General features: G+C 54.7%; 1 protein-coding gene across 1 annotated transcript; it reads right to left on the bottom strand.

Annotated features, from left to right (window-relative positions):
* Positions 1–2,706: 2,706 nt before the first annotated feature.
* LRRC38 (leucine rich repeat containing 38) lies at positions 2,707–22,267 on the bottom strand. The gene is made up of 2 exons (XM_036256547.1): positions 21,625–22,267; positions 2,707–4,325 (listed from the first exon to the last, which is right to left on the bottom strand). Exons 1-2 carry the CDS (start codon positions 22,265–22,267, stop codon positions 4,072–4,074), a joined length of 897 nt encoding a protein of 298 aa, XP_036112440.1. The 3' UTR covers positions 2,707–4,071.
* Positions 22,268–22,543: the final 276 nt, after the last annotated feature.

The following is a 22,543-nucleotide window of genomic DNA, read 5'->3' as shown; positions in this document are numbered from 1 at the left end:
AGGCCCTTGACGGTATAGAGCGTCGTCACTGTCACTGTGGATAATAACTTGAGACCCTGCAGCAAGTCTGAGAGCACTGTCCACTGTCCGCTGTCTGTGCAATGTCACTTCTCAAAAGACACTTCCAGGTGAGCTGGTCAGCATATTTTCTTGGGCTTGATGGCAGACATCCCTCATGTCCCCAACGTCCCCCGTGTTTCACAGGAACTTTATGTCCAGGCAGGGACTGTCCCCATGGGCCATGTTCTCAAGTTCTTCTTCCTTAGAATCATGTTTGTTCCAAAACGGAGGTGCAGCCGGCAGAAATGATGGGTGATGGGTGCTCAGCAAGCCCAGCTGCACACTCCTAGTTACTCATTCATTCGGGAGAGGACCACTAGCCCCTGTGCTGTGCAGGGCTGTGCCCACTGACCGGGATGAACCCGAGGCAGACAGGAATAAAACAGACTCGTGGCCCTGGCCAGTGTGCTCAGCGGTTAGAGCGTTGGCCTGTGGACCAGAGAGTCCTGGGTTCGGTTCCTGCTAAGAGCATGTACCTCGGTTGCAGTTTTTCTTCGTTTTGTTTTTTTTTTTTTTTTGGTGGTACATGCCCCTTGCGGGAATCGAACCCTGAACTCTCTGGTCCACAGGCCGACGCTCTAATCTCTGAGCCAAACTGGCCAGGGCTCAGTCGCAGTTTGTCCCCAGCCATGGTTGGGGTCATGTGGGTGGCAACCAGTCAATGTGTATCTCTCATGTCGATATTTTTCTCTCTCTCTTCCTCCCTCCCTCCTGCTCTATCTGAAGATAAATGTAAAAATGTCCTCGGATGAGGATTTAAAAAAAAAAAAAAAAGGCCCATAAGAGGGAATTCACTCACCAGAGCCTGTTGGAACAGGGTCTACTGATACTTCCACAGCTCGGGACAGTCTTCCTAGGATCCTGGGAGCGGCACCTTGCGGCTTTGGCAGGGGCCCAGCTGGGTCCAGGGCCTTTAGCCATGTTCCCCGTAGGCTGCTGGGGTAGGGAGTGGAGACCGTGATGACAGGCAGCAATGCCGGCCCCACGCGGGTCTCGGCGGAGTCTGGGGCCAGGCGGGGGTTGTGCTGTGCCTCTGAACCCTGCCCCTTCGTGACGTTTTGTCTCCCCAGGCAGACCTGGCAATGCAGTCCCCTCTCCTGGTGTGAAACCCTTCTTCAGGAAATTTCATTCATAAGAAGGTGTAAATAATGACTGGAACCTTTAGACTAAAATTCAAGCATCACCTAGTAGTTCACGAAGATCAGTTTTATTATTATTATTATTATTATTGCATTTATTTTCATATAGAGTGGGAGGGAGAAAGGGAGGAAGAGAGACAGAGAAACATCAACATGAGAGAGACACATCAACTGGTTGGCACCCGTACGACCCCAACCGGGGCCAGGGACAAACCGCGACTGAGGTACGTGCCCTTAGCGGGAACCGAACCCGGGACTCTCTGGTCTGCGGGCCGACGCTCTAATGGCTGGGCCAAACCGGCCAGGCGAGACTATCAGTTTCAGTTTGGCGTTGTTTCTTCAGTGGCAGCATCTGCACTGAAGGTGGAGCCCAGAGAGGTGGTGACTCAGCCTTGGGGTCTGGGGAGGTGCTGCCTGCTTCCCCACCCGCCCCTTGACCCTGGGAGAAAACAGCCCCTCCGAGCCCGGGGTCCCCTCCACTGGAGCCACCGATGCTGGCAACTGGAAGGGGAACCGAGTCTCCTCCTGTGTGGGAGTGGGAGAAGGGAGAAAGGGGGGCCAGGAGGTGAGAGAAAGAGGAAGCAGGATCAGCTCCGAGCCACCCAATCAAAGCCCTTCCCCAATGTGAGGGTTCATTTTGTGTGTCCACCTGACTGGGTCGCAGGGTGGCCGGATCCTGGCAGCTCCTGGGTGTGTCTGAGGGTGTCTCCAGAGGGTGTCATTAGAATCTGTAGACTGGGCAGAGCAGATCCTCCTCCTCAAAGTGGGTGGGCCTCATCCACTCTGGTGAGGACCGGACAGAGCAAAATGGTAGGAGGCAGGAGACCACTCTCTCTGCCTGACTGCTTGACCTGGGTCTTCTCCTGCCCTCACACTGGACTTAACCTGGTGGTCAGGCCTTTGGACTCAGACTGGAACCAAACCCTGGCTTCCCTGGGCTCTCCAGCTGACCAAATGCAGATCATGGGGCTTCTCAGCTTTCATAATCATGTAAGCAAATTCCTTGTGATCCCCCTGGGTGGAGGGTGGATGGGTGGATGGACAGACGGATGGATGGACGGATGGATGGACGGATGGACAGACGGATGGATGGACGGATGGATGGACGGATGGACGGATGGATGGGTGGATGGAAAGATGGATGGATGGATGGATGGATGGATGGATGGACAGATGGACAGATGGATGGGTGGATGGACGGAAAGATGGATGGATGGATGGATGGATGGATGGATGGATGGACAGACGGATGGATGGACGGATGGATGGACGGACGGATGGATGGATGGATGGATGGAAAGATGGATGGATGGATGGATGGATGGATGGAAAGATGGATGGATGGATGGATGGATGGATGGATGGATGGATGGACAGACGGATGGATGGACGGATGGATGGATGGACAGATGGATGGACAGATGGATGGACGGATGGATGGACAGATGGATGGACGGACGGATGGATGGATAGACGGATGGACGGACGGATGGACAGATGCATGGACGGATGGATGGACGGACAGACAGGCAGACTATACATATCTCCTGTTGGTTTTGTTTCTCTAGAGAACCCTGGCTAATACACCCAACTGCCCACTCGTGAGCGGCTCCTACCAGTTGCTGTGCCATGAGACCTCATTCATCGCCTTCACGGCGCTCACGCTGCTGGCGATCAGTGCTGCTCACCTGTCTGCTCCGTGCTCCACCCGTAGTCATATGAGGCCCACGCGAGCAGGGACCGTTCTTATTCAATGCCCGGCGCTTAGCAAACCCTCTGACTCTCCGTGGAGGAGGACACCTAAGCAGTGTATTATGAAACAATGGAGTCCCGAGGCCCAGGAATGTCCCTGGAGCATGTCAGGGGCCCCTCCTCTAAGGGTCAGTGCCAGCGAGGTCCACTGCTGCGAACACGTGTCGCCTTTGTTAACCCGCTGGGCTCCCGACACTGTCAGCTTCAGTCGGTCTCTGAACCACATCCAAACACACTGCCGGTCCCGCCTCTGCGCCAAAAAATGTCACACGCCCCAAGGCCACGGAGGCGGCTTTTCTGAGGCCAAGTCCGGGTTCACCTGTTTCGTTATTTTACCATTTTGTGGGTCTGATGCCACCTGTTTGCTGGAAGCCTGGCCCCCAGGGAGGTTTCGGCGTGAGTGCTGGGGCTGGAAGTGGGGACCGGTGCCAGCCAGAGAAAGGCTGAGGGGCGCGCTGGGGCACGGTGTGGGGACAGGGAGGGAAACAGCCGCAGGGGCACAGACTCTCAGCTGCGGCCGTCGCTTGGCAGTTCAGAACGACTGTCCTTCCCCTCTGGGTTGCTCCCTCTGAGGATGAGGATCAGGTTTTGAGTTCCATCCACATAAGTTTCCCCGACACGCTCACCAAAATGGACCAGCAAACACCCTTTGGCCAGTTCTTGGCTTTCTCCTCGGCACCACGTCGGCCAAACGTGGGAGAGGGACTTGAGTCCCAACCCCGACGGTCTGAGCTGCAGCCTCTTGGCAGGAAGGAGATGCAGCCTGGTCGCCAGGGCAGGGCAGAGAGGTGGACGTCACAGAATCATCGTGGTGGGCGGGAACGGCCGGTCTCATATTCCCGAGGCTGGTGAAGGCTGCCCTGGTCCCCCCATGCACACACCTCAAGCTGAGAGGCAGCCTCTCCTCCAGAAAGCCTTCCTGGGCTCCTCGCCCTGCGGACTCGGCGCTCTGAGGTCGGAGGTCCCACCCTGCGCACCTGGGGTGCAAGGCACGGAGCAGGGGCCGCCCTGTGCTCTGGGCGCTGCCTGTGGTCAGTTTTTCTGCTTCCAGCATTTCCCTCTCTTTTTGGTGGGGAGTCAGCAGCTTGGGCTCTGGCCAGCGAGGAGAGGGAGGGGTGGCTCAGTCGTCCTCCTCCTCGTCTTCCTCCTCGGCGTCTTTGTTGGGGGTGCACCTCTGGAAACACTGCACCACAGTGGCCAGGAAGAAGCTGGAGATGATGGCAGCAATGGACACGGCCACGCCCGAGAAGATGATGATGAACAGGTCTGTGAGCGAGAGGCTGAACTTGCACTCGCTGAAGCTGGCCTCCGACAGCTCCTGCAGGGACACCCGCCTGTTCTGCAGCGGCAGCGAGCACTGGATTTCAGCAAGGCCTGGGGGCGGCAGAGCGAGACAGGTCAGGCTGCAGGGTGGAATCGCCTCCAAGTGGACGAGGCGAGTGCTCACAACATGCAAAGCAGGAGCAGCCCCCCAAAAACAAAAGAGAGGAGCTGATTGGAATGGGATTTAAGCGTTCTAAAAAGCCTCAGGGTAGCCCTCAGTGTGACTTTTAAAAAGCCTCAGTGTGACTCCGTTGGTTGGAACATCATCTCGTACACAGAAAGGTCGCAGGTTTGATTCTCAGTCAGGGCACATACCCAGGTTGCAGGTTCAATCTCTGGTTGGGTGTACACGAGAGGCAACAGATCAATGTTTCTCTCGCACATTGATGTTTCTCTCTCTTTTCCCCCACCCCCTTCCTCTCTCTCTAAAATCAATAAAAACAGCCCAGTTGGTGTGGTTCAGTGGTTGAGTGTCAACCCACGCACCAGGAGGTCACTGATTTGATTCCTGGTCAGGGCATATGCCCAGGTTGTGGGCCAAATCCCCAGTGGGGGGCATGCAGGAGGCGGCCAATAGATGTTCCTTCTCATTGATATTGCTCGCTTTCTCTCCCTCTCCCTTCCTCTTTCTCTAAAATCAATAAAAACATATCCTTAGGTGAGAATAAAACAAAAAATTAAAAAGCCTCAGGGAACCATGATGGGAGACATCAGAATGCACTGGGTTCCCTAAGGCGTGGTACTCTTTTGATTTTGAATCACTCAGGATGTTGATGGAAGGGCAACATACTTTTTTTAGGGTTGTGGATCTGTAGACCCTAATCCAGACCCGGTAACACCCAGCCTGGGAGTGTGGGTGGAGGGCGGGGCAGACGTGTGGGATGGGGCTGGTAGGGTTTGTTACCAAGCACAGTCTACACATCCCAGTTAACACACAGCTTAAACTATCTACAAAGTCAAGCTGCTGCCATGATTTCACAGACTTCAGAGATTAAGAAAAAATGCATGACATTCAAACGCATAAAGAACTCACATCTTCTGCTTCTTCTCTGGAAGAAGAGAGAAAAACAACATAGTAGGAACTCACCCTCCTTTGCGCTTACCGCATACAAGCACTGTTCTAAATGCTGCACACATATCAACTCCTAATCCGCACAGCCTTCTGAGGTAGGTGCTATTATTACGCCAACCATGGATGAGAAAACGGAAATTGGAGCGTTTCTATAGCTTGCCTTCAGCGACACAGCTCCGCAGAGATGTGGGAACGCCATTCTGACAATCAGCACAACTGCTTTCTTTTTTTTATTTTCTTCACCTGAGGACATTTTTTCCCTTTTTTTTTTTTTTTTTTTGTACAGATAGAGTGGGAGGGAGAGAGAGGAAGGGAGAGAAAGAGAAACATCGACGTGAAGGGACACATCGAGTGGCTGCCACCCGCACGACCAACCAGGGCCGGGGACAAACTGCAACCGAAGTACATGCCCTTAGCGGGAACCGAACCCGGGTCTCTCCGGACCTCAGGCCGACGCTCTAACCGCTGAGCCAAACTGGCCAGGGCTTTTTTCCCATTTTTTGTTCAGATAGAGTGGGAGGGAGAGCGAGGAAGAGAGAGAGAGAAACATCAACGTGAAAGGGACACATCGAGTGGCTGCCACCCGCACGACCCAACCAGGGCCGGGGACAAACTGCAACCGAGGTACGTGCCCTTAGCGGGAACCGAACCCGGGTCTCTCCGGACCTCAGGCTGACGCTCTAACTGCTGAGCCAAACCGGCCAGGGCAGCACAGCTGCTTTCGATCTCTGCTTACCTCTGGTTTCCTTTCAACTCTCAGGAAAACCTGGCTTCTTGATTTCAAAAGCTGACTCTCAACTCATCTCCAGCATTATCTGAAAGTCAAGATGGTTTCTTCACACCACGCTAATGACCTGGTTTCTGCCATGCAAAGAACGGCCCCCTTAATTGCACAGCAAACCTGCAACTACCCTTCGGGTCTTTATTTGCATATATTTCCTTCTCCAGCTCGGAAACAGAGGAGGGAGGAAGAGGGGCTGAGCCTCCTCCTTTCCTCTGTCCTGGCCCGTCTTTTATGTGTCGATAGCCAACCCACGATGCTCTCCTCCCCATGGGAACCACTGCCTAGCAACCAGACTCCCGGGTCCCTCCTCTCCCAGATCAGGGCCTACCCTCTACACCCAAGGACTCGGCTGGACCGGCCCCTCTGCACGTTTGTTGTTTTCACTTGACTACGCTTTTCGGCTGTCTCTTTTTCTTGACAAAGCCAAACCCTTGCTGACTTCTTCAGAGCGTTGGAAATGCATTTGGACAGAACAGGAGAGCTTTAAGACAGCATTATACTGGGATTTCCTGGCGGACACTTTTCTTCAATGGAAAAACGGGAAAATCAATCGACCTGCCACCTCGTAACAGCCACCCCCCCCTCCGCCAAAGATGTTATGAAGATACACAATATGGACACCCACAAGCGGTGTGAACCCCAGTCTGTGAAGTCCAGACAGTGTTTGCTGCCTTCCAAGCCGGGAGAGGTCATCCTGGAGAAACATTATGCAAGTCCTCCTTCAAGGAGCCGTGTTACCTGCAAAGCGACCGCGACACAGCCCCTCCAGCTGCCGAGCCCGCCCGGCTCCTCGAGTCAGTTCTGATCTCGACAAGGTTCTCTGTGCCTTGCGATTAGGTTTGGCAGTTTTACAAAGTGACATGTTTAGAAAATGTCACTCCGCATTTCTCTGTGGCTGGAAGAGACAGGCGTGTTTGGAAAGAGCCGCACACGAGCCCAGCCGGGGCGGGAGACGCCGGAACACGCTCGATGGCGCTGTGGTGATAAGATGCGCTGGCTTGATGGGTTTTCCACGCTCACAAAGGCCGGGAAATAAGTCGGACAAAGACTCAGCCAGGGCCTGCAGAGGGGGCAGGGCATGGCTGCCAGGGTGCTCTGAAGACACATTCGAGGCCAACTGCAGACTCAGGAGTTGGGGTAATCTGACTTTGGGGTTCCGTCTCCTCTCCTGCAGGATCTTACTTTAGACCATGATTTCTCAGCCTCGGCACCACTGACCTTTGGGGCTGGATGACCCTTTGATGTGGGGACTGTCCTATGCATGAAGGATGTTTATCATTGGCCCTGTCCTCTACTCACTAGAGGCCAGTAGCATGTCCCTCCCATTGTGACAATGAAAAATATCTCCAGACAGTGCCTCGTGACCCCAGGAGAGGGGTGGGGGAGGCGGAATCCCCCCTGCTCTAGACTGAAATGCTCATCTAAGTGGGAAATCCAAGGCAGGTCTACCCTCAGTTACCAAACAACATTCAGTTGTCGGACGGCTTCCTCTGGCTCGTGCATTCAACTCTATGATGAGGCTTCATGCTCGATACAAAAAAAGAAGAAAGAAAAAAGGAAGGAAGGAGGGAAGAAAGGAAGGGAGGGAGGAAGAAGAGGGAGGGAGGGGAGGAGGATGGGAAAGAGGAAAAGAAAGAAGAGAGACTTAAGCTAATAGGAGGGGCATCAGGACACAGGCAGAAATGATGATATTTTATTGCCTTTTTTTTTCCCTTAGAGAGAGGAAGGAAGAGGGAGAGAGAGAGGGAAACATCGATGTGATTGGCTGCCTCCTGCACGCCCCCACCAGGGATGGAGCTGGCAACCTGGCATGTGCCCTGACCAGGAATCGAACCAGCAACCTTTAGGTGCACAGGCTCACGCCCAACCAACTAAGCCACACCAGTCAGGGCACAAAATGATGGTATTTTAAGAAAGAAAGTGAGCAGTTACACTAGCGGTCCAGGGACAGCGCAGAGGTGTTGAGAGGGAGAGCAGAGACCTTGGGGGCAGGCCCGAGGGCAGAGGGAGGAGGAGTAGAGAGGAGGTCGCTCTCGCCTGCTCCGGAGTGTTCTCTCTCGCTCTCTGACCTCCACCTCCTCGCCTCTGAGTTAAGATTAGTGCGCAGACGCCAACACTGACACACGCACCCGTGTGTGTCAGCTGCCACTCTTAGGGCTTTACCTCCATTAGTCTATTTAACCCTCATGCCCATTCAACGAGGGGCCCACTGTAATTACCCCCATTTTACAGATGACCAAACTGAGCTGTCAAATGACTTGTCCAGGAAATGACAAGACGAGGCTGACCCCAGCCACCACCCTGTCCCACCCAGTCTCTGGGGCCAGGCAGGGTAGGGAGACCCAAGGCTGCACCAGCCCCGCCTGATACCACAGAACAAGTTCCCTCCAGGCAGAGTGTCTCTTAGAAGGGTGCCCTGGAACTCTCTAGAAACCCTCCTGGGCCCAGGCCTTGACCTCGGCAGACTGGAAAGCCCCAGCTGTCAGCATAGCCCCTGGCGGCCCTTGTCGGGAAGGCTCTGGATGAGCTGAAAGGCAGCGTGGACGGACAGCCTCATGGGGAGCTGGAGGTCACTGCTGGGACTTGATCTGGATTGAGACTAACAACACTGGCAGCCGGGCGCCACGGTGAAGCTGCACAATATCTCTGCTTGTCATCACGGAGGTGGTGGTCTTTTATTTTAAGAATCTAAAAAAAACCCAGCATTTAAATCAGGAGATGAGGCGACGTTGACACATGGAGACACTTGTCAGGTAACGAGACAGGACACTGCTGTGGGCCTGCTCACTCGTTTGTGGCACCTGGGCAGCCCCTGTGCAAGCGTTTGAGCTTGCAAACCCCCTGGGGCAGTGAGCTTGTCGCCTGTCCCCCAGGCAGCCGGGGACTGAAAAGCAGGGGCAGAAGCTGAGGAAAAGACCACCGCCCATACTAAGATCTCTAGCCAGAGTCTAAAGCTGTGGTCCTCAGGCTTTTGGATTTGACACAGTGGGTAAGAACTAAAAAATAAGAAATAGGGCGGATGGACATAGGGCTACAGTTTATCACCTGCCCGGTTAGGACATTAAAGACACACACACATCATTGTTTTATATAAGAGAGAACATCTGTATGCCATTAAAGCTAAGAAGGGCAGGGTAACATTAAACAGGGATAAATACATTTGATTTTAAGAAAAACTCAGCACAATGCCCTCATGTTCTCATTTTGCAAAGGACAAAGGCTGCTGGTCCTGCCCACATTCCGGCAGTGCCAACCTATTCCGTAATTTGGGCAGCGCATCCTATTCCGTAATCTCCATTGCACTTGGACAAGGGCCTGGGGCTTGCTTCCTTATTCCTCAAGACTAGAGATCCATAAACTATAGCTCCAGGACCAAGGGCCCCTGCCTTCCCCCTCCCACAGGTTTATGTCCGTAAGTCCTATTAGAACACACCAGACCATTGGTTTACACATTATCTAGGGCTACTTTTGTGCTACAAGGAGGTTTGAGTAATCACAAGAGATTATACAACTCAGAAGGCCAAAAGAAGACAACGACCCCAGTTTGCAGGTACAGAAACGAAACAGTTACATGACATGCTTACAGCGGTCCAGCTAAGAAACGGTGGAGCCAGGGTTAGGAGTCAGGCAGTCTAACTGCACAGCCTGTACCATTGGCCATTCCCCACCCCATTGCCTTAAAAATGCTTGCGCACGTGACTGCGGGGTCCTGAGACCCAACAGTCATACTAACGCCAAAGCTGCGCAGTAAACCTGTAAACCTGGTTGGGAGCCCATGCTCGCTCCAAAGGTGGCCCACGCCCAGAACATGAAAGGTCATGCTATTTTTTGTTTAATCCTCACCTGAAGATATTTTTCCATTTATCTATAGAGAGAGTGGTGGTGGGGGGTGGGGGGAGAGAAACATCGACGTGAGAGAGACACATCTATTGATTTTCTCCTGCACATCCCTGACCAGGGCCGGGGACCAAACTGCAACCAAGGTATATGCCCTTGACCGGAACTGAACTTGCGACTCTTTGGTCTACAGGCCAACGCTCTAACTGCTGAGCGAACCCGGGCTGAAAGTGGTTCTAAAGCGTTTGGGTGCTGCTTTTGTTTCTCAGGGCTGTCGTGACTCAGTAGCACACACTGGTGGCTCACTGTGCCTCTCCTCTCAGTCCTGAGAACCAGAATCTGACTGACAGGGTCGGCAAGGCCAGGCTCCCTCTGAGGGTTCTGGCGGGGACGCCTCCTTGTCGCCTGCAGGCTCTGCGGCTCCAGTTCTTTGGTGTCTGGTAGCACCTCTCTAATCTCTGCCTCTGTCCTTCAAGTGTCCCTCTGCCTTTGTCTGCCATGCCCCTCTTATAAGGACACCTGTCACTGGAGTTAAGACCCACCCTAAATCCTGAATAATCTCATCTCGAGAACCTTAATTATCACATCCGCAAGTCTCTTTCCAAATATCAAGTCATCCTCTCGGGTTCCAGGGGTTGGGACGGGGACGTGTCTTTCTGGCGGATACAATTCAACCCGCTACAGGTGTCTCCTGCGTAATGGTCACTGGTTCACCTTGGCTTCTTCCCTCCATTTCTCCTTATTTGGAAGCTTCTCCCAGATTTCATTCTGGGCAATCACCTCTTACCCTTTGGGTACATCTTGGTGCCACTGTGTTAAAATGCACAGCCTTTCCCTGGCCAGGGGTCAGCACATCACCCACACTGGGCCGGAGGCCCTCTGTCCTGGGTATACTGAGTCTTGAGCGGATTTATCAAAAAGGTGGCCAGGGCCCACTCAGCCCCCCAGCCCCGCCCCAGAGAAATGACCGATTGCTCCCTGCTTTCTAGACCCCAGAGCTCCCTCAGTCTGTTCTGAGCCTTCCCTCCGCCGTCTCTTCGCGGTGTGAGGTACCTGACGTCCCTTCCTTGCTCACGTAGCCACAGTTGGCTGCTGCTTCTGATCCTCAAGAGGCCCAAGCAATGGACTGTAGGAAAACAATGTCCAAGGTTGGGCCGGACACCTGTCGTGTCAGCCTCTGTCCCACAGCCACAAATCACCCCCCTCTGACAGCTGTCCTACCAAACCACGCGCGGGTGGCTCCGGGTCCTGAGTGGGGAGGCCTCAGTCCAGCTCACCTCCTCTCCTGAGAGGAGGACTCCGGGAATAGGAGCCCTAAGGGGGAGCTGAGTCCCTTCCTTTCATCCTGTTACAGGTCTTCCTTCAACCCACATCTCCCTCCACCAAGACAAGGTGGCCTCCAGCTCATTTGGGCCTCTGCACACGGGCCCACCGCCCCCGGCCTTCATAGTCACCTCTTCCTTTTCCGCCAGAGCACACTCAGGAAGACAGGCCACCTTCCCTGTGCAGGATGGCTCAGTACCCCGCCTGCTGCCACCCCTCCAGGCTCTGTCCCCTCAACTGATGACTCCTCCCCAGCAGCTGACACCTGAGCTGCCATTCTCCCGAAATAGAAGGTGACAGTGGACAGTCGATCGAGATGAATCTTTCATCGCTTGTCAACACCCAGGCCTGCGCCAAAGGCTCTCCCAGGGCCTTTCCCCTGATCTGGCCTTGGGGAGCGGCCTCGCTAAGCTTTTGGTCATTAAAATTATATTTTTGTTTTCCTAATTCCACTTACCACAGGGGTGGACAAAAGTAGCTTTACAGTTGTGTGTACGCGAAGCACACGGTTTGTTTTTGCATTGTTATTCATGATTTTCTGCATTATTTTCCACCTGAACACCTGTAAACCTACCCTGTACACAAAGCCCTTGTACACGGTAAAACAACAGAAATAAGAATGAGGATAAAAGGACTCCCAGATGCATGTCTGACACATACGCCATTCTAGATTTCTCTGTGCGGACGTGTCCACACATCCTCCAGGTAGACGCAGACTCCACCCTTCTGCTGGTGACCACACCAGGAACATCTTTCCACGCAGCCGGCAGAATGATCGCATCTGTGGTCACGGCGACAGGGTATGTGATGGTGTAGATGAGCTGGGACTGACTGACCCAACCCCGGGATGTGTCCAGGTGTTGTCTTACCGGGGAGCAAAGCTGCGAGGAGCGTTCGTGTGCACAGCCTTAACCATTTCCCAAGACGCAGTCCCCCCAGTTGAAGATTGAGAGGCCGGCAGTGTCCCCCAGCCCACCAGTCTGCGCTGTGAACGGGCATATTGGTCATTTATCTGCACCCATCTGCCGCCCCAAGAGAGCGCATGTGGTCTGGTGTGCGCCTGGGCCCTTTGGAGCAGCCTTCTGTGCGCTGTCTGCCCAGGCGGGAGAGGCCCTAGTGACCAGAGATGTTGGAGACAGAGTGGCCGATCTTCACCCAATTCACCGCTGGGGCTACACCTCCCTGCAAGGGGGGCTCCCCCTCCCACACCCTGGAGAAAGGACCAACACAAAGGTTCCCCAGGGACCCCTGGGCATCGGTCCTGCCGCTCTCTGCCCACTGGAGCGAGGGCCCCACCTGGGCCGGTGAGGCCCGGGCTTCCTGACGTCACAGCATCATAGATCCCAGGGCACCTCTGACGTGTTAGTTCCACCCCTGCCACCAGCGCCCCTAGATTTTACAGATGAGAGGCCCAGAGAGGTTAGGCAACTTGTCTAAGGTCACGGAGAGTCTGGATGGAACCCGGGTCTCCCTGTTAAGTGCTCTTTTCGGGCACCAGGTTCTCCGTTGACCACGAGCACCTAGAAAAGTCGTGGGTACCACGGCCCGTGCTGCAGAGGAAGACTGTGCAAGGGGGCATCCCAGGCATGCAGGGCTTGTTCCCGCTTCTGGGGGGCGGTGCCAGGGAACAGCAGCTCTAATTGCTGATAGTGCTGACCTTTGTTCCCCACCATCACTTTCATTAAATATCGACTGCCGAGCAGGGGAACAGCCCCAGGCGCCCTCCCCGGCTCAGCCGCAGACACTGCTCCTGATGGAGTGATCAGCTGATCCCACCAGAGGAAGAGGCACCAGCAGCTTCGGGTCAAGGGCTCCTGATTGGTCCCGGCTCCACAGAGAGTGTCTGTAGAGGGCAGGAGAGCGAGTCCTGCACCAGGGTTGTGACTCGTGGCTGCTGCCTCCACTCCAGCCCCACTCTCACCCCAAGCCTCAGGACACCGACATGGGTCACGTGCACAAGCACGGAAAATCAGCGGACCTCCAGTGCAGTTTCCCCAGCCTGTCCTCCCGCTAGGAAACGAGCAGAGATGATCCCTGAGGGCTTCCGTTTTCACTCTCTGGATATGCATGTGTTTTCCACTGTCGCCACCAACATCACCATCACTGCCAGCATCTTGAGCATCACTGTTCACTGTTTACCATGCCCACCATCACCACCATGATGCCCAATTCCACCATGTCCACAATCACTACCATGATGCCCACCTCCACCATGTCCACCATCACCTCCATGATGCCCACCTCCTCCACGTCCACCATGATGCCAACCTCCACCATTTCTACCACCACCACTGCCACCACCTCAATGATCAATAACAGATGTTTGCTATGCTTTGGGTCCTGGGCTGTGTGCCAGCGATACCAACCTGTGTCTAATTACTATTGATGATCTGGTCAGAGAGAGTCATCTGGCACAGCCAGTGTGAGGAAACCGGAGACTGGCCCTGGGAGTGTGGAACCGCCCAGGGATCATGGTGACCGATGCTCCATGCTACCTCGGGGTGCTCAGAGACACCCACTGTAGCTCCCTCTGGACCTGCCCTCCTGAGCACCCCGAGTCCCAAGTTAATCTCTAATGATGGGCTCACTGGCCAGCTGGAAGAAGCAACGTGAACATCTCGGGGGTGAGAAGAAGGGTATGTGTTAGTGCCCCCCCATGACATTGCTGATCATGATTCCACAGGGAAGTACTATTTATGGAAACTCCTACTATGTACCAGGAACTGTGACAAGCACTGTGCCATTATCGTTGCATTTACTCCTCCTTCTCTACAGCCATTTAGAGGGTGGTTCTCAACCCCAGGGATTGTGCCCCGGCGAGCACTGGGTGATGTCTGGAGATAGTTTCGGTCGTCACCCAGTGGGTAGAAGGCAGGGATGCTGCTAACATCCTACAGGACACAGGACGGCCTCCAAGGCAAAGAACTAGTCAGTCCATAATGTCAGTAGTGCCGGGGCCAGAAGCCCTGCTGGAAGGCAATTCTTTTTCTACTCCTATTAAAAACATTCTTTTAATTGTAGTAAAAGAACACAACATGCCCGGCCGGTGTGGCTCAGTGGCTGAGTGTCGATCCAGGAACCAAGAGGTTGCTGGTTCGATTCCCAGTCAGGACACATGCCCAGGTTGTGGGCCCGATCCCCAGTGGGGGGCATGCGGGAGGCGGCCAATCAATGTTCTTGCTCATCGACGTTTCTACCTCTCTCTCCCTCTCCCTTTTTCTCTCTCTAAAATCAATAAAGAAAAGAAAAAAGACCACAACATAAATAACATAACATGAAATCTGCCATCTCAGCCATTTTAAGTGTGCAGTACAATGGCCTTAAGTACATTCACACTGTTGTGAGACCATCACCACCTCTGTCTCCAGAGCAACGTTCACCTTATAAAACGGACACTCTGGCCCTGGCCGGTTTGGCTCAGTGGTTGGAGCGTCGGGCCTGAGGTCCAGAGAGACCCAGGTTCGGTTCCCACTAAGGGGGCATATCTCGGTTGCAGTTTGTCCCCGGCCCTGGTTAGTCGTGCGGGTGGCAGCCACTCGATGTGTCCCTTTCATGTCGATGTTTCTTTCTCTCTCTCTTCCTCTCTCTCCCTCCCACACTACCTGAACAAAAAAGTGGAAAAATGTCCTCAGGTGAGGATAAAAAAAATAAAACGGGAACTCTCTCCCCATTAAACACCAACTCCCCACTTCTCCCCTCGCTGGGCCCTGGCACCCCCATGCCGCCTTCTGTCTCCGTGAACCTGACGGCTCTAAGGTGGCACAGACAGGTGGAATCAATGGTACTTGTCCCTTTGTGACCAGCTCATTTCGCTCAGCACAGTCCTCAAGGTTCATGCAGGCTGCAGCATGTATCAGAATTACCCTCTTTGACAGGCTGATTGATTCTACACAGCACGGATGGACCACATTTTGCTCATCCATTCATCCATCAACGGGTGGCTTCCACCTTTGGCTACTGAACATGGGTGTATAAATGTGGGATACTTTTTAGATGGAGAGATGGGGGCTCAGAGAAGCTGTGTGACTTGCCCCAAGTCCTGTAGCCCATCTGAGAGGATATTGTGCCTGTCCACAAAGCCCACCCCCATGACACCACAGGGGCTCGCTCAGATACCGGTCATCTTAGAACTTCCCCAGTGGGTGTCTGGGTCGGCTGGCAAGTGGCCACCCAGCTAGCAGTGGTCCTGGCCTCCCCAGAGCAAATCCCCAGCTGTGTGCCCAGCCTGTCTGAGACGGGCCAGAAGGAAGGTCCGCTGTCCCTTGTTGCCCAGCACTAAGGTCACGGTGACAGAGTAACATGACGAATGTGCCATTTTCTGGGACAGAACAGCAGGACTCGGGGAGCAGGCTCTCCAGGGAGCAAACAAGCCAGAGCGAGGCTGCCTCACTCAGGCGTGCAGCGGACTGTCCGGCGGGACTCCAGACCGTGGTGCTGACACCTGGCCCTGGACACAAGTCATTGTGAGAAAGGCGACACCCGGGGACTCAACTCTAATTAAGAGGCGAATTAAAAATGCAGAGGCCGGTGGCACACAGGACATGTACCGGCCTGTCCGAGGCAGGAGTGAGACCTCAGTGGACCCCTGCCAGGAACATAACTCAGGCGATAAACACGAAGCGTTCACTCAGCTGGGGATCAAGTATGCGATGCAGATTAAAGCAATAAGGAGACAGCATTATTCTGCCAGTCAAATGTTTAAAAGGAATAGTACATAAAACTGGGAAAGGTGAGGTGACATAGGTACTCTATTTGCCAACAGTGCCCCCTGTCTGAGGTGCAATTTGGGCGAAAACGTATCCAGAGGTTTAAGATGAGCATAGACTTCACCCTGCGTTCCCACCTCAAAAAAATCCACCCCAGAGAAATTGCTGGGAGTTCCCACAAACTCTGCAGGTATGAGGGTGTTCCGGTCAGCTTGTCCGTAGACAAAATAATAAAAGGCAACAACCCTCGTTTCTAACAACAGGAGACGGTTCAGTGAATATAGCAATAAAGTGACCTATTGCATGGCCATTAAAAGTTAAGTTTTCAAAGAACTTAAGATAGGAAACTCTCACAACTCAAGAGACACAAAATCAGTAATAAGATGTATAATAAAGTAACAGCTTCTTTAAAAAATATGGACATGCATAGGAATAAAAGTGAATTAAATATAGAAAAACTTTAATAGTGGGATTCTGGGTACTTTTCATTTCTATTTTTTTATCCTCACCCGAGGACATTCTTGCACTTATCTTCAGATAGAACGGGAGGGAGAGAAAGAGAGAAACATCGACGTGAGAGAGACACATCAAGTGGCTGCCACCCACATGACCCCAACAGGGGCCGGGGACAAACTGCAACCGAGGTACGTGCCCTTAGTGGGAACCGAACCTGGGACTCTCCAGTTCGTGGGCCGATGCTCTAACTGCTGAGCCAAACCGGCCAGGGCGTCATTTCTTTATGACACTTTTCTACCGTTCCCAAGACTATATAGAGCCTGTTATTATGATTACTTTTTAGTCCTCCCTGAGGATATTTTTCTATTGATTTTTAGATGGAGTGGGAGGGTGGGGGGGGGGGGGGGAGAGAGAGAGAGAGAGAGAGAGAGAGAGAGAGAGAATGTCGAGTACGAGAGACACATTGATTGGTTGCCTCCTGCACAACTCCGACTGGAGCCTGGGATCAAACCTGCAACCAAGGTACGTGACCTTGACAGGGAATCGAACCCACAACTCTTCGGTTTGCAGGCTGACACTCTAACTGCTGAGCCAAACCAGCCAGGGCTGGAGCCTTTATTTTATACTTGGGAAAATAAAACTGATTTCCATTTTAAAGAAAAAGAAACCGGGTCACCTTGGAGTCACTTGAGAGAAAGGACCCGGTGACCTCCAGGCAGCATCAGCTTTTGTCTCTCCGGCAGTAGGACAACAAGTCCCCGCTCTTCCGACCCAACCAGGCTCTCAAAGTGTCTGACGTCAGAAGAGGAAAGTGGGGTTGCTAGGAGATGGGGGCAGGGACCCCCACAAAGCTGGGAGTTGGCCCGGCAGGCAGGCCAGTGATGTCACTGGTGAGCACCCTGCGTGCCATGACACCCCTTCCTCGAGAGGACCCCGTGGCAGGGTCTGGCCCGCAGGGGCCGAGCCCCGAAATGGCTGCTTCAGGCTCCACAGTAAAGCTTCTCCAAGCAGGGGCCAGAGTTGGCAGACCCCAGGCATGGCCTGGGGACCTGTTTCATTTTGCCCCTTTCCTGCTCCTCTCGGCCTCCCTTCCTGCAGCTGCACGTCGAGGTCGCCGGGCATGGAATTAGTTCCCTTCGCTTCCCTAGATCTGGGGGCCACATGGCTGGGGCTGGAAAGGGAAGTGAAAGAGGTATTTCAGCTGTTCTGCCTCCTCCAGGGACCCACAGGAGCCCTTCCTGAGATACAGGTCAGGGTCAGGGTCAGGGTCAGGGACAGGGTCAGGGTCGGGGTTAGGGTTGGGGTTGGGTTAGGGTTAGAGTTAGGGTTAGGGTTAGGATTACAGTTAGGGTTAGAATTTGGGTTAGGGTTAGGGTTATGGTGTGGTGTGGGTTGCTTCCTTTTGATTAGGGTTAGGGTTAGGGTTAGGGTCAGGGTTAGGGATAGGGTTAGGGTTAGGGTTAGGGTTAGGGTTATGGCGCGGTGTGGGTTGCTTCCTTTGGTTAGGTTTAGGCTTAGAGTGTGGTATGGGTTAGGGTTAGGGTTAGGGTGAAGGTTGTGGTGTGGGTTAGGGTTAGACTTAGGCTGTGGTTGGGTTAGGGTTAGGGTTAGGGTTAGGATTAGGGTTAGGGTTAGGGTTAGGGGTATGGTGTGGGTTAGGGTTAGGGTTAGGGTTAGGGTTAGGGTTAGGGTTAGCTTAGGGTGTGGTGTGGGTTGCTTCCTCTGGGAACACCCCCACGTACCTCTGAGGAAGAGAGACAGCCCACTTCTTGCCAGTTACCATTTCTCTCACTAGTAGCCTGTCTTCCCCTGGCCTCAGGGCCCGAGAGGGGGAGTCACTGAGGACAGGATCCCCTTTGCTCCTTTCTTTGAATTCCCTGCCCTGATCCGCCAGGGCTCCTCTCTAGAAAGGCCAGGAGCTCGCACCCCGGGACCCTGGTTTCCTCGGGCCAGAGCTGAGCGGAGGACGTGCAGGAGCTGGGCGTCAGATGTCCTGTGTACTCAAGTTGTCCTCACCCACAGACATTTTTAGCATTTATCTTTAGATAGAAAGGAAGGAGCGAGAGAGAAAGAGAGAGAGAAACATGATACGAAAGAGACACACTGAGTGGTTGCCACAGGCACGATCCCCATCCAGGGCCGGGGACAATCTGCAACCGAGGTACGTGCCCTTAGCGGGAACCGAACCCGGGACTTTCTGGTCCATGGGCCGACGCTCTAACCGCTGAGCCAAACTGGCCTGGTCCCAAGTTGTTTCTAACCCTCCATGTATTCTGGGCAAGTCCCTCCCATCACTCTGTGGGCCTTCTGGTTAAAACAGGAGAATAGCGCTGCACTAAAGCGTATTCGCATTTACTATGTGTCAGACACTGTCCTTACTGTCACCATAGCGTTTTAATCCTCTCAACAACCCTATGACGTGGGTACTAGTATCAGCCTCCTTTTACAGATGAGGAAACTGGGGTACTGACGATCACACCCCAGTAATAAGCGGAGGCAGGATTTGAACCCAGCAGCTCCGTGCCAGAGTCCTGGCTCTGGGCCACTTCACCCGGAGCATTTGCAGGGGAGGAGACAGGGGGACACCTGAGAGTATTGAGCCCCTTCCCTGCGCTAAGCGTGACTTCAACCTGACAGAGTGGATCTCCTTCAGATGTCACAGCAAACACTGTGGGGTTGTTACTGCAGCAGGAGGGTGGAGGCAGGGAAACTGAGGCTCGGGGAGGTCAGGGACTTGCCTGGGATCATACATCTGAGAGAAATGACAGTTTACATTCATACTGCTCTTTCTTCCCACCCACATATCTGGTCTTGATCCTGAAAGTCACCAGGTCAGCCCTGGCTTATTTGGCTCAGCCGTTAGAGCATTGGCCCATGGACCAAGGAGTCCCGAACTCAGTTCTGGTCAAGGGTTCATACCTCGGTTTCGGTTCGGTCCCTGGCCCTGGTTGGGTTCATGCAGGAGGCAACCAGTCGATATGTCCCTTTCACATCAATGTTTCTCTCTCTCCCTCCCTCCCACTCTATCTGAAGATAAAATGGAAAAATATCCTAGGGTGAGGATTAAAAAAAAAACAATCACCAGGTCAGACAACTAGACAACAGTCTGTGTGCCAATTTCACACAGGGGGACGATGAGGCACCAAAACGTTAAGTGACCCACCCACCCAGAGTCACCAGTGTTTTCTTTGTTTTGTGTGTTTTTTTTTCAAATCCTCACCCAAGGATAGTTTTCCATTTATTTTTCCAGATAGAGTTGGAGGAAAGGAGAGAGAAAGAGAGAGAGAGAGAGAGAGACATCAATGTGAAAGGGACACATCAACTGGTTGCCTCCCGCACAACCCCAACCAGGGCCGAGACCAAAACACCACTGAGGTACATGCCCTTGACCAGACTCGAACTCGTGACTCTTTGTGCCACAGACCGACACTCTAACTGCTGAGCCAAACTGGCCAGGGCAGTCACCGGCTTTGAAGCCAGGACTCAAGGCTATTCTTCAGACTCCAAATCAAGGGCTCTGTGGAGACCTCAGAGGTCACCAAAGTACTTCGGGGGCGAGCACACTGGGGCCAGACAGGATGGGCGGCCTGTTGAAGGTCACAGTCACCCATGCTGCACAGAGGCTGAACCCACAGTCAGGCGCCATCAGACCTGAGGCACAGCCCCTCCACAGAGGGGTCCTCCTATCTGCAGGGCGACTTGTGGTGGGGAAGGCCCGAGGAGCCAGGCCGGTGAATGAACTTGCAGGTCAGATCTTTTGGCGACTTGTTTATGTGAGAGCCAGCTTGGCTTAAAGGGCCAGCATCTGCCGAGGAGTGACTGGCCCTGCCTGGGGTTTGTGCTTGGTCAACTACGGGATGCATAAGTGAGCACAGGAATCCAGGGCACTGATGAGCGGCCTCCTGAATTCTCAGTATATGGAAAGAAGGATCTACGGAAGCTAAGTCGACATTTTGTCACCTTTGATGATGTGCCACACAGCTCTGCCAAAGCCTCGGGGACAAGGTGCAGGAAGTCTGGAAGCTGCTGCCGGGTCCCACGCTCACTAGTGGAAGGCTGGGGTCCCCGAGGGGAGGACACTGTGCTGCTCCCTGTCCAGGGTCATCCCTCCGGATGCTGACGTCCTCTCCTTCTCAGCTCGGACTTTGCTTCCTCCTTAACTGCTGTGCCCCACGTCCCTTTGTGCAGCTGGGTTTGCACCTCCATGTCACCACGGGAAAAGTGCACAAGGAAGCTGAAGGTACACCAGCCCTCATTTTTCGTTGTTAACCCTCACCTGAGGATATTTTCCCATTGATTTTTAGAATGGAAGGGACTGAGGGGGGAAGAGGGGAGAGAGAGAGAGAGAGAAGCATCCATGTGTCACATTGATTGGTTGCCTCCCACATGACCCTGACCAGGGCCAGGGATTGAACCTGTAACCCGGGTACATGACATTGAGTGGGAATCGAACCCATGACCCTCCGGTCCACAGGCCAGTGCTCTACTCACTGAACCAAACTGGACAGGGCTCAGCCCACATTTCTGTTCAGCAGTTTCACACGGAGCTAAGCCACAGAACTACAAATCTTCACCGCATCACCGGCTCTTAGGAGCTGCCATGATTCCTCACCAGGAATATCCTCACCCTCTTCGGACAGAGGAGCAAGCTGGGAGCTAAGAAACTGCCACCTGACTTGCCCAGGCCCTGGAGGCTGCTGGGGGGTTCTTAGACCCGGCTGGCTCTCTCTCCACGTTCAGGGTAGCGAGAGTGAGTGACACTGGGCTCAGCTGTTCCCTACACGGGAGGGCGAATTCCGTGGAAGTGGTTGTTAAATAACCCACCGGTACTAGGACCCAGGGTGAGGGAGAAATGGCAGGCCCCTAACTTTGAAAAGTGGGTTGTTGTAGAAAGCCGGGGAAGTATAGCATCGGGGCTCGGAAACTCCGGAGAACGCAGATGTGTCCCTCCCACCCCGCCCCCCTTTCCCCGCCCCCCTTTTCCAGAGTCCCGGGAAAAGTTCAGGCTAGGAAAGTGCGCAGGTTACACGGGGGAGCAAGTCGCATCCAGGGCAGCCGCCAGGAGCACCCAAACCGCTTCCAGGCTCCACCCGAGGCCTTCGCCTCCGGGGCTGTGGCGGCCGCTCCCTGCCCCTCCCCCTCCCCCAGCTCGGCCCCGGCCGCCAGGCCTACCCTTGGGCAGCTTGGACGCGTTCTCCTGGATCCAGGCGAAGAGGTGCGCAAACTCGCAGTCGCAGAGCCAGGGGTTCCCGTCCAGGCGCAGGGTGCGCAGCGCGGGCAGCGCGGCCAGGGCGGCCACCTTGAGGCTGCGCAGGTTGTTGTCGTTGAGTTCCAGCACCTGCAGCGACTCCAGGGTCTCGAAGGCGGCCTCGTGCACGCCCGCCAGGTGGTTGTTGGCCAGGCTCAGTCTAACCAGCCTCCCGGCTGAACGGAAGGCGCCGGCGCCCAGCTGGGTCAGGTTGTTGTAGCTGAGGTCCAGGAAGGCGAGCTTGGCCGAGCCGCTGAACGTGCCCTCCTCCAGCGAGCGCAGCGAGTTGTTCCTGAAGTCCAGGTAGATCAGGTCGCCGTAGAAGATGAAGAAGTCCTCGGGGATGCGCTGGATGCAGTTGCCGGCCACCAGCAGCTTGCGCACGTCCAGGGGGAAGGGGTCGGGCACGCTGGGCAGCCCGCGGTCGCGGCAGTCCACGGTGTGCGGGTCAGTGCAGGCGCAGCCCGCGGGGCACGCGTGCCCGGGCCCGAGCAGCAGCAGGAGGCTGCAGAGCCCGAGCGCGGCGGCGGCGCCCGCAGGGGCGCGGGGGGCGGTGCGGAGGCGCATGGCCGGGGACCCGCGCCAGCCTCGGCAGCGCGGGCGCAGCTCTCGGCACGAGCCCGGGCGCGGGGCTGCGCGCGGAGCCCGGCGCCCGGCGCCCGGCGCTGGGAGCCGGAAGGCGGCCGGGGCGGGGAGGGCGTGCGCCCAGGCGCGCAGGGGTGAGGGAACGCAGCGCGGGCGGACTAGGGGAGCCCGGGGTAGAGGGGACCCAGCGGGGAGAGCCGGAGGGAGAGGCGGGGAACTCGCGAAGGATTTACCAGGACAGGAAGTTAACCCGCTGTT

The sequence above is a fragment of the Molossus molossus genome, unplaced genomic scaffold (assembly GCF_014108415.1).
Source record: "Molossus molossus isolate mMolMol1 unplaced genomic scaffold, mMolMol1.p scaffold_m16_p_12, whole genome shotgun sequence".
NCBI lineage: Eukaryota > Metazoa > Chordata > Mammalia > Chiroptera > Molossidae > Molossus > Molossus molossus.
This window is presented reverse-complemented; position numbering and strand designations above follow the sequence as displayed.